The sequence below is a fragment of the Castanea sativa genome, chromosome 1 (assembly GCF_040712315.1).
Source record: "Castanea sativa cultivar Marrone di Chiusa Pesio chromosome 1, ASM4071231v1".
Taxonomy (NCBI): Eukaryota; Viridiplantae; Streptophyta; class Magnoliopsida; order Fagales; family Fagaceae; genus Castanea; species Castanea sativa.
In genome coordinates, this window is record NC_134013.1 from 32,770,002 (window position 1) to 32,785,675 (window position 15,674).

Sequence of the window (15,674 nt, forward strand, 5' to 3'; positions counted from 1 at the left end):
ATGAAAAAGTAAATAATGTTTTTTTCCCCTTTCCTTCAAAGAAAGCATATTATGTTCTTCGTGCATGTTACCTTGTGTAAAACCTGCATTATTATTTATGAGTGAGATGATAACTTCAATTCACAGTTATAGTAAAAAACAAGGAGTGTAACTGTGTAAGCTGAGTGAGCGCATTAGTGTGTAAGAGTTATTTTTCATATTATTTGATAGGAAAAAAGTTAATGGATGCATGAACATTATTTTAGGAAATATTTTTGAAAGTGTTTTATAGTTTTTATGAATATGAAATTAAGGATCTATTTAATAAGAAATTTTTAATAACATTGTTTAAATTTTGTGAAAATATATAAGTAAAAAATTGTATAAAAATATATATAATAGTGTTTAAACAACCATTTTCATTATTTAATAACCGTTATTACGACTCTCTTAAAATAATTAACAAAAAGCCTCGTAACCCGTCAACTGCGTCAAATATTGAATGGGAAACAAAAGTCTGTGAAGTCTGATTCCCATTCCCACTTTATCCATTATTTTAGTAGTATTTTCTGAAATGCTGATGTGGCTGGATACAATAATGTCTTGGGAGTCCCACCTGTGACATTCATACCATCCAATCAACACACCCAAAGTTCTCCCACCACACCACTTCCGTCAACAACAATATTGACTCAAAATATATAAACAAACAAAAAATAAAAGACTCCCCAATAAGAAAAGTATGTACCTTTGCTTTGAATTGATTGAGATGGTAATAGCAATGAGAGGAAAGATAAAAAGGAAAGAGTTTCTATCTTGATTCCTCAGCATTGTAAAAAAGAGAAGAATCACGCAAATTTCACAAATCACAAATCACTTAGATCCATCTTCCCTCAAAATCTGGTGAACAATGAAGAACCAAACCACATCATCACAATCAACAACAACAACAACACAACCACCACCACCAAAGCCAGCAAACACAGTGTTACCCTACCAAACCCCAAGACTCAGAGACCATTATCAAATGGGCAAGAAGCTAGGCCAAGGCCAATTTGGTACAACATACCTTTGTACCCACAAGTCCACAGGTGCTCTCTATGCCTGCAAATCCATCCCAAAGCGTAAGCTTTTATGCAGAGAAGACTATGAAGATGTTTGGAGAGAGATTCAGATCATGCACCATCTTTCAGAGCACCCAAATGTGGTACAAATCAAAGGGACTTACGAGGACTCTACGTTTGTTCACTTGGTTATGGAGTTGTGTGAAGGAGGTGAGTTGTTTGATAGGATTGTGCAGAAGGGTCAGTATAGTGAGAAAGAGGCTGCCAAGTTGATTAAGACTATTGTTGGGGTTGTGGAGGCTTGTCACTCTCTTGGGGTTATGCATAGGGATCTCAAGCCTGAGAATTTCTTGTTTGATACTCCTGCTGATGATGCTAGGCTCAAAGCCACCGATTTCGGCTTGTCTGTCTTCTATAAGCCTGGTTCGTTTCTGGGTTTCCTTTCATTTTTCTTAACTTTTCATTGGAAATGCTTGTTTGGGTTTATTTATTTATTTATTTTTTATGCTTGTTCATTTCTAATTATTATATTGTTCAGCGTTTTTTTTTTAAGACTAATTCATCTTGCTTGCGATCGATTATTCAAGTCTTTATCTATAAGATTTAGGACTTTTCTATTTATTTTATAGTTATCATAGGATTTGAAACCATGACACCTGCTTACCACCGGACCAATACGTCAATGGGTTTTTAAGTATTGGTGGGATTCAAACAAGGTCCTTTGGTCGATTGCAAGAGACTTTACTAATTGAACTCTCTGGAATCTACAACTTTCCAGTGTTTTTGATTAATTAAAATGAATGGTTGGTTGAAGGGTACATATATTTACTTTTTTTAATTGCTTGGACATTGCAGGTTCTTGGAGTTTCTCTTCTTTTTTTTTTTCTTTTTTTGGACTGAAATTTTGTATTAAGTTTGTGGAATAAGGCAATGTGCCTTTTATCCATCTGGAACCTGGTTGATTAGTTGGTGTTTTCCCCCTTTTTTTGTAGTTTTGCTGTTGTCATTTGGTTCTCCCTGGCTTGTTTCCAATTTGGTTGTTTCCTCTTGGAATCCAATTTTTCTGTCTCTGTTCTTAAATTCCTTTTGATATGCGTTGATAGTTTCCTCAAACAAACAGCTGGGTTTTAATTTGCAGATTTGAGACTATTTTTTCTCTTTGATTAGAGGACTTATTGGTTAGTTAGCATGTTTACATGGAATTCTTAGTTTTTATTTATTTTCTTGGAGTGGACTTGTTGGTATCATTTTGTGGGATAAATTGTTCTGTGTGTGTGTTTTAGTTAGAATTGTGGTTGGTCAATGATCTTTTTTCCGATTCCATCTATTTCATTGTTTACAAATTTCATTCTTCTTGTTTCTTGTGTTCAATCTTTAATAATTCTAATTTCTTGTCAAATTAAAATTTTGAAAGGTTTACTCTATCTATTATTTTGTACTCTTGAAACTGCCATTTTTAATTGTCCTCTCTCCTATTTCTTTTTGTACCAATGCTTTTAGTGTGTGTGTGACAGATGTATGTTGCATGTTTCCTTGATTATGAGTGTTCTTGCCATGGTATTCTTCTGTAGTGAATAACAAATTAAATACAATTGGTATTGATGATAAGATTCTTGGTTCTCATAAAAGTCTTTACATTCAAGTCATAAGTTCTTGGGCTATGTTACCTATCAAAAAAAATTCTTGGTCTATGTATTGCACTTTTGTATTTGATTTCTAGTTAGGAATCTTCTTTAAGGTTTTTTAGAATAAAATGGCAACTTTTGGTTCTCTTTGTTAATATATATATGTGTGTGTGTGTGTGTGTGTGTGTGTGTGTATTTTATCACATGATGTACTGCGTTATTTAGAGATGATACTTACCTAAAAGGCTAAAACAAATAAAAAATAAAAAAAATTCTAGAGATGGTATTAGAAGTTGAGACGAATTCTGATACGCTTTCTCTTTTTCCTTGAATTGTACATTTGTTGTTAGCTTGTCCAATTCAGATATTCTAGTCATTCATAAATAAGTGCTCTCTTTCATAATTCTTGCAATTATATTTTTTATTTGAACTTTATAAAAAAATAATCATGACTTCAATAAGTAGACATAAACTTTAGTAGCCTGGTGGATGGCTTAAGTTTTTGTTTCAAATTCTTGAGCCCTATGTTTTCCTTCAAGAGTGGTAAAGTGGCTGGGTTCACTCTTCCATGGATAAACTGAGATTCTACTTCTAAAAATTATAAAGTTTGCTCCTGGATCATGGTAGTGTTCATAAACACACAACTTCTACTAGGATTTCTTAAAAAGAGGTTTTTTGAACCTGACTGTGTGCTTTCACCTGTATTCATGGCTGCACTAGAGATAAGAAATAACTTAGGAAACCAATAACTTTTCATGTAGATAAATTTTGGCCAATAGTGGGAAACTTTGTCATGTCACAATGTGATAAGTGGACTGGATCATTGGAGATAGTGGGAATTGGTTTCCTAACTAGAAATTGCATGCTCCGGTTCCCTCCATGGTAGCCTTCTTTGAGTTGATGGTGACTCTGATAAGATCTTGACTATTGTGGGTTTCTTCCACTAGTGGTCGTAGGAATGATGACTCTAGTGATCTATCTTTTTGCATTTCCAGTGATCTATCTTTTTGCATTTTTAATGCCTTATTTTTGCTTGACAGTTTTATATTGGCGTATGCGTTGATTACTTTCCATATACTTGGGGCTTGATCCTTACATTCATTCCTTTAATGATTTTTATTATCAAAAACTAAAAATAGGAAAGTGTAAGCTATGCTGAGTAGCTGGCCAGATACCTTGTTATAGTCATACAAGAAATATAAAGTAGCACTCATAAATAATGCTTACAGTCTAAAGATGTAGGAAGTTAGATGAAAAAGGTTGCTATACCTTAGAAAGCCTAAAAATGATATGTTTTTGTGGGAAAAAGAAAAAAGAAGAAGAAATACTGGGAAAAAGAAGAATTTTTTTCACACAACGAATAGGATTGATTTAGGAAGTACATTTCCAAATGACAGGAAGAATGGAAAGTGTGGGTATAAACTTGTAAAAGTGAAAAAAGCAATTTGAGATATTTGTGCATGATTGTTTATCAGGAGCTCAATATGTGAGGTGATTTCTAAGTGCCAAAAATTCAGCTTTGAAGGCAATACTTTTTTCCCCCTTTTTGTGTATAGTCTTTTAAGGCAATATCTTTTTACAAAGCAATTCCTCATAAGCAGGATTCTCAGTTGGTGACTTTCGTTGAATTGACTGACATGGTAGGACTTTTAAAAGGAGGGTATCCCATGAAAGTTATTTAACGGAGTAGTAGGCATTCCTTTATACACGGAATGATTTCAATGTCATTTGACAGAGTAGTAGGCATTGCCTTATATTAATATGTTCTATTGGTAACTGGTATAACTGAGTTAGATTGTTTCTTTTTTAGTTTTGTCATTATTAAAGCAATATATATATATATATGTATGTATGTATGTATATATTTATTTATTTTTATTGGATAGTATGTTAAAATTTTCACAGATGCATACTGATGATGTTTCCTGAGTGGAAGTTTACATTTGGAAGTTGACATCCACACATGTTGCAGACATGAAAAGTGCTAGCAAATAGCATGATAATGCCAAAACCAATGGTTTATCTCACTGTTTAAGAGTCTTCAGCTATATGTATTTCTATGCACCATTTTAAATGTTCAGGCTTGGAGTTTCCAAGAGATTCTTCAGATAAAGGCCCATTGCACACCTTCCCAGTTGCCAATCTTTTCTGTTAGTCTTTTGATGTTTTGTTTTTGAGTTGGAGCTGTTGATTATTTTTCCTGATGCCACTCTTTTCTTCTAGGACAAGCTTTTTGTGATGTAGTTGGAAGTCCCTATTATGTTGCACCTGAGGTGTTGCGAAAGTATTACGGACCTGAAGCAGATGTTTGGAGTGCTGGTGTTATCCTTTACATCTTATTGAGTGGAGTTCCACCTTTTTGGGCAGGTAGTAATCTTGATAAGCTAAGATCCCGTATATTCTGGATTCAAAGCTGTATACCTGGGAGTTATATTCTATTTTGCATGTTTTAACCTGAGCTGTTACTACCTTTTCCAATTACTTGCAGAAACTGAAACAGGAATCTTCAGACAGATTTTACAAGGCAATATAGATTTTGAATCTGCACCATGGCCTAGTATTTCAGAAAGTGCAAAAGATTTGATACGGAAAATGCTTGAGAGGGACCCAAGAAAACGAATTTCTGCCCATGAAGTCCTGTGTGAGTCGTTTTATACCTGTTATGCCTAGTGTGCTTGCTACTCGTAGAAGTAGGGGGTTTAGTAATGTTCCTTGCTTTGTTAAAGCTCTTATTCCTGTATAAGCAATAACAATAAAGTTTATTTGTGTATCAGGTCACCCTTGGATTGTGGATGACAGAGTTGCTCCAGATAAACCTCTGGATTCTGCAGTTTTATCACGGCTGAAGCAGTTCTCAGCAATGCATAAACTTAAAAAGATGGCTCTGCGTGTATGTTTCTCTCCCCTAAGTTACTTCCCGTTTATTCTTTTTCAAATGGATTTCTGTCTAAATCTATTGTCATAATGATCTGGTTTTGAACTGATTAGAGATCAGGTATTGAACTTATTAGACCAGATATCATTAAATGAATCTTCCTGGTTTAATATATAATGAGTGACATTATTAAAAAGAAAGAAAAAGAAAAAGAAATACAAGCCACATCTCAAGTACACAGGAAGCGTACTATGAGAAGAAAAAAAAGTCAACATAAAGTGCACACATCTAAAAACTCTACAAACAAAGAGAAAGGCAGGTCATTTAATCTCAATATCCACTCAAACAAAGTACGCAAAAGAGATCTTTTCAGCTCAAGAATGGAAAGTTCCTCTCTGTCAAAGACGTGATGGTTCTGCTCTCGCCAAATCAACCACATTAGGCACAATGGAACATCCTCCCAAATTACTGCTAATCAACGATGCCCAGAATTCCCCCTCCAACAAGCCAATAATTCCACTGCCCCCGTAGGCATCACCCAAGAAATACCGAACAGACACAACACCATTGTCCATGGGCTCTGCACGTGGTGATGAGACAAATATATGCCTTTTGGAAAAGTGAAGGATATCTGCTTTCAAGGCAAAGCTGACAGGAAAATAGCATAATAAACAAATATTAAGTTCCATAATCTGAAATCATCTTAAACTCAAAGCAACTCAACTAAAGCCTTAGTCCCAACTATTTAGGTTCAGCAATATGGATCTTTATATGCCTCTTGGCCCTTTCTAGGGCCATGCCCCCATATACCTCATTAGCAATCACTGTTTTTCCCTATATGGGAATTTCTTGAAATGAATGACATAATGAGGAAATAGTTCTAACTTGTTTTTGGGAGTAAATGCAATTTAGTGTGTCAAAATTTTAAAAAAAAAAAAAAAAATCTTTTTGTGTGTGTTTTGGTTGGTGGGTAAAGATGTTTGTATTAATGTATAGTCAAAGGCCAGTAAACTTGAAGTATAAAAGATGCAATGGCCTTATGAGGAAAGTAAAGGTCCTAGAAATATAAAGAAAAGATATGGCTGGCGAGAGTTGTGAGGTACATGAAAGGAATTACGATTTAAGAAAAATATTTTTGTAGTTTCTAGGCATAGCTATCTCTTACATAGGATTCATTTAAAATTCCAATCATATTAAAATTGATAGGTTACACAAATTCAGCAGCATAAATTGTTGAATAATGTACTTAAAGAGTTTTGTGATTGAAGGATTGTTTGGCATTCTAGGTGGATTTTATATTTTCATAAATGTTTGGTTGCAGAAATAGCACTTCAGGTGCCATGAGAGGAATGAATGAATGAACTCATCATTCTTCATTGGTGAAAATCTTCTTTCATTCATAATTATGAAACTAGTGACAAAAGTCGATTGTTTTGGTCCAGGCCAGAAGTGATTATTATATCCATCAATTTTCCACGTCTTCAAGGTGGGAGAAATAGTCACAATAATTGGAATTTTTATTTCCCTGTGTAGATGTTTACTTCTGTAATAATCTTTGATTCAAGTCATGAGTTAAATGAATCCACTTGCATATTCTCATACAATATTGAACCAACCTTTGTTTCCGGTGAGATGAATATGAATGCAATTATCACTGTGTGCACCTTCCTTTCTCAGTTAAATATATGCTTCTGTTGCCAGAGTTGCCACTTCTTATTTGTTTCAGTATTTATGCAAATTTTGTATATATTTCTTGCTATGGAAAATTTTGTTTGCAGGTCATAGCAGAAAGACTTTCAGAGGAAGAGATTGGTGGTCTGAAAGAGTTGTTCAATATGATTGACACAGACAATAGTGGGACGATAACATTTGAGGAACTTAAAGAGGGTTTAAAAAGAGTGGGCTCTGAACTGATGGAATCTGAAATCAAGGCTCTTATGGACGCAGTAAGTAGATCATCATAGACTGTGACTAGAAAGTTACTCAGTTTTGCTGATTTTCAATTGATTTAGTATATATTCTCTATTATAACATAATTGAGTTGGTTCGGCAGGCTGATATAGACAATAGTGGATCGATAGACTATGGTGAATTTCTTGCTGCTACTTTGCACATGAATAAGATGGAGAGGGAGGAGAATTTGGTTGCAGCCTTCTCCTTTTTTGACAAGGATGGTAGTGGTTACATCACCAGTGATGAGCTTCAACATGCTTGCAAAGAGTTTGGTCTAGGTGATGTCCACCTGGAGGAGATGATCAAAGAGATCGATCAGGACAATGTAAGTCCCTCTGGTTACGTTATTTATTCTGCTTAAAATCTTCTATTTTTCTGTTAAAAAAATCTTAGATGGAATTTACTTATTAAAAAAAAAAAAAATTCTAGATGGCGTTTCATGTAATCATCATCATGGCTCACATGTTTCAGTTATATGTTGCTTACCCTTTTTTGTTCCTCTGATATGCATATAGAACTGATATGCCTTCATGGAATTAAATCTGTGAACTCACCCTCCACCCCATGCTTTTGGTGTTGGGGGGGGGAGGGGAAGGAGATGCCATTTGGTCCAAGATCATGTGCTGATCCCTTTTTGTTGGAGTTAAGGATATGGGTTGTAGTATATCTATAGGCATTAACTCTCATCTTAACTTTTAGTAGATATATTGCATAATGATCCTAGTGATGGTTTGTACTCTTGGCAACTTCTGTGTGCAAGTAAGTATGGCTTGGAGATTTTGCATGGACTTTGGGTTACAAGATAAAATTTTAGGTTCCTAGAACCCCCTACCTCGCTTCACCTCTTTCTACAGTCATAGACTGAAATTTTTGGTTATGGTTTTGTGATTAAAATTTTTGAGGAAAGATGGATCTTAACAGAAACCTACTCTTTTAGACTCAAGGGATGGAAATTAAGTTTGATTATCACTTGTGGTATTTTCTTGTTTATCCTTGCTTACTAGCAGCTGTGCAGAGAATGAATAGGTTATAAAGGGACTGCTTTCACATGGACTTGAGAGTATTACCATGGATATTATTGGAGTATTAGAAAATAAATTGCTATAGAATAAAGGTCCAAGTGTTGATCAATCATGGTTTCTTAAACGATTAACAAAGTCAGTCAAATTGGTCGGTTTATACATTTTTGGGGGAAACTTTTATGTTCCATCAATGAGAATGCAGTGTAGTTCCAGAATTGTAGAGTATAAAGATGTGGATAGATGACAGTTGTCCTGGAAGAAGTTTCTAAAAGGAGTTCATTTTGATTGTGGTTTTTCCAGAAGTGGGTTGGGGGGAGGTGGGGTCTGGGGAGAGGGATTGATATTTTTGGATTTCGGGCCCATGGCAATGGATAAAGGAGCCTTAATAGATAATTGTGATTAAAAGAATGCTTTGAACAGATGAAGGTGATATGTTGTAGTACTAGAGAGAGAGAGAGAGGTGAAGAAGGTAGGTGGTTTGTTAGGGTTATGTTTGTGGTAAAACATGCCGTGTATGTTATATTTGAGGACAGATGCTAGAGGTGCTAACTACATCCTCTGATCCTCACATGTGGATGCTTGATTTTGGTAATGTATAATATATCAATTTTGCTTTGTAGATTTCCATATTTAGATCATCACACTTACATTTTGGAAGACATCATCTTATTTATTTATTTATTTGGGGTTGGATTGGGGGGGAAGGGTGGGGGGGGAGTTAGTTTACTGCTTATTGTGACTCATGTGCACTGTACATGAGGAATTTGTACAGTATCTTTATCTGTTTCTTATTTGCTTGAAGCGAATGGTTGAGTTTGATTTGCTTCTCAGCAATTTGTTGTATTATCACCAGCAGTTAAAGTTTTTGGTTTTAGGGAGCATATAGCTTTTGAAGAAAGTCAGATCTGATGTAGAGGATGATTCTGTTTTCCATTGTTACTGTGGTGTTGGTGTTGATCAATTTGAACTATCCTACACTCTGAGAAATCTAATAGAAAAAATTGACTGCAGTACATTCCCCAAATCTGGGGGAAAAGTTCGAAAATAAGAGGAAGACCATCAAATTACTCAAGAAACACTTTATTTGTAGAAGGGACTCCACTACACTTTTGAAATATAAGTTTACCCAAATGTGGAAATACAGTTGTATACAGAAATGATGACACTTTTGAATCAGTGAGCTTTGGTACCTGTACTGTGGTTTGACAGACGAAATCATCAAACAAACAGACTGCTCATTACCACATTGTTGAGAGAATCATGGCCTCTTATTTTCCAAGAATAATTTTTAATTTTTTTTATGTTTTTTTAACTACAGTATCATTTTAAAAGTGTGCATGTTTGCAGAGCTTTTTTTTAATGTCCATTTTCAGCTTTTTTCCCGTTAAATTTGCCTTTTATGCTTGCAAAACATATTGGTTGTGACCTGTGAACCTCAACTATTGCAGCTAGTGATCACCTGGCGAAACTCAGAATCATAAGTTGTAAACACTGACCTCAGTTTTACTTATCATAAAAACACTGACCTCAGTTTTGTAGTTCTGTTAGTGAGACAAAGTTCTGATTTTCTATACGTACTGATTTTTTATAATGATTACTTATTCTTGGACCCTTATTTTTCACATTTTGTTCATATTTCCCAATAGACTATAGAATGAATCAAGATTAGAAAATACTTATATTAAAGCGTTTGTTCTAATTTGGGTACTATAACCATCACTTTGCAGGACGGCCGTATAGATTATGGGGAGTTTGCAGCAATGATGAGGAAGGGCGATGGAGGAGTTGGGAGGAGCAGAACTATGAGAAACAACTTGAACTTCAATTTAGCTGATGCCTTTGGAGTAAATGACTCTACCGTTGACACTAACCAAAAGCAATCTTCTGTATAGTTACGAAATAAGAAGGCAATAGTCGCAGTTTTAGATTATAATTATTCTCAGCTCTTGTTTTAGTGGGAATGATGCATACTTTTCTCTTAATTGGTTTTAGCCGTTTATTTGTAATGTTTAGAACGACCATGCCTCATCTGTGTTGTGTAGTTTCAACTTTCAGCAGGAGTGAAGTTGAAGGTAACAGAAAAAGCAGCAGCTTTAATGAAATAGATGTTCAGTGCATGTGCTAACATTATAGATTTTGTAGCCATGGGGCTGTTGTTTTGATATGGTACTTTGAGGCAATGAAGACTAACGGCCATTGTTATAACATTAGTTTGTCTTTTAATTGACAACAATGTCAGTAACATATACATGAATTGTGTTGCTCTATGATTTTTGGAAAGATGGATTGCGTAAGTGATCTTGGCAAAAAAAAAAAAAGCATTAATCAGATGCAAGACACGTGGCATAAAAAAATCCAATGGTCTTAAAACAATCATCTAAACCACACAAAATTAATTAAATTCCACGTCTTACATTTGACTAAAACTTGAAGGATTTTAATTGAGGTGGATGTTATCTTATACCTTCCTAAAAATATAGCAAAATGGAAACTATTTGGCAAAATCTTTTAATGAGGGCATTCTGTTGGGCCACATTATATTGGACCTCCAAGTCCAATAGTTTGAATGAATGAGAACACATGGCATTGGACCTATACGTCCAATGAATTTATAGATGACACTACATGTCATTAAGCCTTGAAACCCAATGTATTTACATATGAGGTAAGGCAAGGTCTATTAGGCAAGGCTCACGAGTTTGACCCATCCAATAAATGATGTGGGCTTCTAAGGTTGCAAATGCTGGATTGAGATCAGGCGCATGATGTGCAACTGCTCTCAATGGATTGAGATTGAAAGTTGCAAACCATTAAGTAAAAAAAGTTTAAAAAGTTAGAAAAGTGAAAAGTTAAAAAGTAAAGAAGTAAAATATTTTTGTGAGAGGAATAGAATAGTGGTAATTGGCTAATTGCTCCCATGCAATGCCTAGGTCCTAATTCACAAATGCTTCTACTTATTGGACCGCTTTGCCTTAAAGGGGCACCTCCCCCTATCCCATTGAGTTACATCTGTTCCATCTCTAATAGCTTATATATAGGTTGAAGAAGCAATGTTACGTAAGTGACCATAAAAACTTCACCCCAGTCTTGAAAGAAACTTCAAGGGGTGGTTGATATTGGAGTAAATGTAGCATTTCTATCTTCACCGATGTATATGTGCTGTAAGATAAGACAATTATGGTTGTCTCAACAATCCGTTTGAGAATCCATTTTCAATAGCTTATCTATACTAGTATACTACCATTTAAGGGACTTCTCCTGTTTGGGATGAACTTTTCATTGGTTCAAAAACGCCTCTATATCCCTAAGTTTAAGCCATTCTTTGGGAAGAGGGAATGAAATTGAATGGAAATGAATAAAAAAAATAATTTTAGAACATTTATCCCTTTCTTTGTTTGGGAGTTTTAATGGAAGGAATAGAAAGTCCATTCCTTTGTTTTGAACTTTAAGTGAGAAGGAATTGAATGGGTAGGAGGGAATACTCGTTCCTCTTTATTCTATTAAAATCTCAAATCTTCATTCCCCTCGAAATTGGTAGGAATTAGAGAGAGTGGAATTAGATTTAATGAATTTTAGTTAAACTCCCAAAATACCCCTATATATTCAATCATTTATTTTAAAATAGGGGTTTATTAGTAATATTGTCATAAAATAATTTCATTCATTTCTCTTTATGTTACTCTCAAACAACTTTACTTAAATTCTATTAATTTTCATTTTCATTTCTTTCCATTTCTTTATTTTAAAACATCTAAACTAGGTTACTTAGTTCTACTTCATTCATTTCCCTTATAACAATTTCATTCCGTTGGCTTATGAACTCTCAAATGAAGCCTAAATAGAGACAAAACTAAACTATAATTCGGTAAAAATACATTTCTAACTTCCATTAAAACATTACCTACAAAATAAGAATACTTTCTATTCACATATTTGATCTGCTCCAACTATCCACATTCCTTCATCACTAAGCTCACGTTTTTTTTTTTTAACCTTTATCAAGTCTTAAGTTCTTAACCGTTTCTTCTTCTATTTTTTTTTTTTTTTTTCATTTGCGGTTTCCTAACTCTCACGTTTTAATTTTTTAATTTTTTTTTTTGTGTTTTGTTTTTTCTTTCTATTCTCTTATTTTTTTTATTTTTTGAAATAAAAAAAACTCCTACTATAACTTCTCATCCATAAATTTAGTTACTATCAAATATATCTTTTTTTTTTTCTTAACTGTAACCCCATCGCCAAAACAAAACATAAATAAATTTCTCTTCGCCTCCCTTTGTTTCACTTTGAGGCATAAGTAGACATAATCTTCTAATTACCCAATTTATTTATTTATTTATTTATATTTACTTCATCACATGTTTGTATGTATGTCTTTATTTTACACAAAACAAGTATGTAGTTTTGAATGATTTTCCTGAACTCTTTTTAGCTGTTCAAACTTTTATACTCTTTTACTTTTATTGTGTGACAAACATCTAGTTATCTTATTTTCCAAAAAATCTAGTTAGACATCTTGACAAAAATCTTATATATATTGGTTTGAATCATGGTTGTCAAAATCGCGATCTAGATCGTAAGATCACACGATTTTACGATCCCACGTCACTAAAACATTTAGGATCACACTAGGATCATAAAAATAGTAGGATCGTATGTAGGATCGTATAGGATCATAGGATTGTATGAGATCTTACCGATTTTACCAAAAACGAAAAATTTTGGTTTTTTTTTATGGGATAAATTTTTTGTTTTGATGAAACTTTAAGGGTTTTTATTTTGTCATGTTGTGATGGTATGACTTTTTATTTTATTTTTACAAAATTATGTTAACCTAAGCAAATGTTTTATAGTTTCTAGTTCACTTGTAATCAAAATGAATGAATGCTTCATCATTTCTAAATGAAGAATTTGATGTTGGCTTTGTTGCCTTTTAAGTTATAATGTTCTTAAATTTTTTGATCAATGTACGAATTTGTTTTCTAATATTACTAAAATATATATATATATATTTTTTGATCAATGTACTAATTTGTTTTCTAATATTACTAATATATATATACATATAATTTTATCAGTTATGCTAGTATTTGTATATTGATTGATTGATTTTTTTGAGCATGTTCTTTAATTGTTTCTGATTGGTATAACTTGAATAGTTGAGTGTGAAATTATATCTTGATGTCTTTTGCAGCTCCAGTATACAAATATATAATGTCTATACAGATGATGAAATGGATGATGATGATTAAGAATTTAGGATGGTGGTTATAAGAACTTTAGAATGAGAATAATTAAATGTTCACTTTATCTTAATTTTCATCTTGCTTTTGGATTTCATATTGTAGTTAGCTATTTTCATTTGCTAACTTATTTTGGATTTCAAACTTGGAACTTAGAAAATATTTTCCATTTGTTTTGATAAATAGTTTGGTATTTGGTTGCTAATTAAACATTTATTAAATTTTTTATATACATTTGGTCAAAATTTAAATGTATTTGTTTCGTCAGTATAGGCTTAGCGATGTATGACATGCAAATTACATAATAGAATGAAAATCTTAGTTTTTTATGAATAAATTTATAATTTATATGATTATTTAATCTACAAAGTCATTTTCAATGTATTTTTTGCTTTAAATTTAAAAATATATAAGATTTTATAATTCACGGTCGGATATTACGAAGCTGGGTTTGAATAAAGTAATTGTTGGGCCAAAATGGGCAATTAGCCATAGATGCTGAAGAATATAGTTAGTAGTTAAGGTTTACAAACTATATTTTTTATTAGCATCTCGAGTCTTAGAGAGTCGATTTTGGGGCTATAAATCGAGTCTTTAATGCTCGATTTTTATGGTCTGATTCTGTCCGATGTGGCATTTTTTCCACGTGGCGACTACTTGAAAATCGAGTCTTAGAGACTCGATTTACAAGCCAAAAATTTTTTTCTCTAAGTCCATCCATTCCCAGAGCAAAACCCACCGCCAAAAAAAAAAAAAAAAAAAAAGCACACCTGGGTCGCGCTGCCTGGGTCGCTCGCCCAGGCAGCGCGACCAGGCAGGGTCGCGACCGGGCAGCGCGACCCAGGTCGCGCGCCCTGGGTGCAGCGCGGCCAAGTCGCGCGCCCAGGTAGCGCGACCAGGCAGGGTCGCGACCTGGCAGCGCGACCCAGGTGGGTTTTTTTTGTTGTTGTGGGTTTTGCTCTGGGAATGGATGGACGTAGAGGAGAAGTTTTTTGGCTTGTAAATTGAGTCTTAGAGACTCGATTTTCAAGTAGTCGCCACGTGGAAAAAATGCCACATCGGACAGAATCAGACCATAAAAATCGAGCATTAAAAACTTGATTTATAGCCCCAAAATCGACTCTCTAAGAGTCGAGATGTTACTATTATATATACTTTCAAACCAATGCCTACTAACTATATTCTTCAGCATCAATGGCTAATTGCCTATTTTGGCCTAATTGTTGCATGAAAAGTGCAATTTGAAGGCCAAAATGGGCAATTAGCCATAGATGCTGAAGAATATAGTTAGTAGGCATTGGTTTGAAAGTATATATAATAGTAACATCTCGACTCTTAGAGAGTCGATTTTAGGGCTATAAATCGAGTTTTTAATGCTCGATTTTTATGGTCTGATTCTGTCCGATGTGGCATTTTTTCCACGTGGCGACTACTTGGAAATCGAGTCTCTAAGACTCGATTTACAAGCCAAAAAACTTCTCCTCTACGTCCATCCATTCCCAGAGCAAAACCCACAAAAAAAAAAAAAAACCCACCTGGGTCGCGTTGCTTGGGCGCGCGACCTGGGTCGCGCTGCCAGGTCGCGACCCTGCCTGGTCGCGCGACCCAGGCAGTGCGGCCAGGTGGGCTTTTTTTTTTTTTTTTTGGCGGTGGGTTTTGCTCTGGGAATGGATGGACTTAGAGAAAATTTTTTTTGGCTGGTAAATCGAATCTCTAAGACTCGATTTCCAAGTCGCCGCCTCGTGGAAAAAATGCCACATCGGACAGAATCAGACCATAAAAATCGAGCATTAAAGACTCGATTTATAGCCCCAAAATCGACTCTCTAAGACTCGAGATGCTAATAAAAAATATAGTTTGTAAACCTTAACTACTAACTATATTCTTCAGCATCTATGGCTAATTGCCCATTTTGG

The 15,674-nt window shown here is 34.4% G+C and overlaps 1 protein-coding gene across 1 annotated transcript; it reads left to right on the forward strand.

Annotated features, from left to right (window-relative positions):
• Positions 1-709: 709 nt before the first annotated feature.
• LOC142610925 (calcium-dependent protein kinase 11-like) lies at positions 710-10,725 on the forward strand. Its single transcript, XM_075782914.1, has 7 exons — positions 710-1,466; positions 4,892-5,035; positions 5,157-5,309; positions 5,443-5,558; positions 7,322-7,489; positions 7,597-7,821; positions 10,246-10,725. The coding sequence occupies exons 1-7, from the start codon at positions 890-892 to the stop codon at positions 10,408-10,410; spliced, it is 1,548 nt and encodes a 515-aa protein (XP_075639029.1). The 5' UTR covers positions 710-889; the 3' UTR covers positions 10,411-10,725.
• Positions 10,726-15,674: the final 4,949 nt, after the last annotated feature.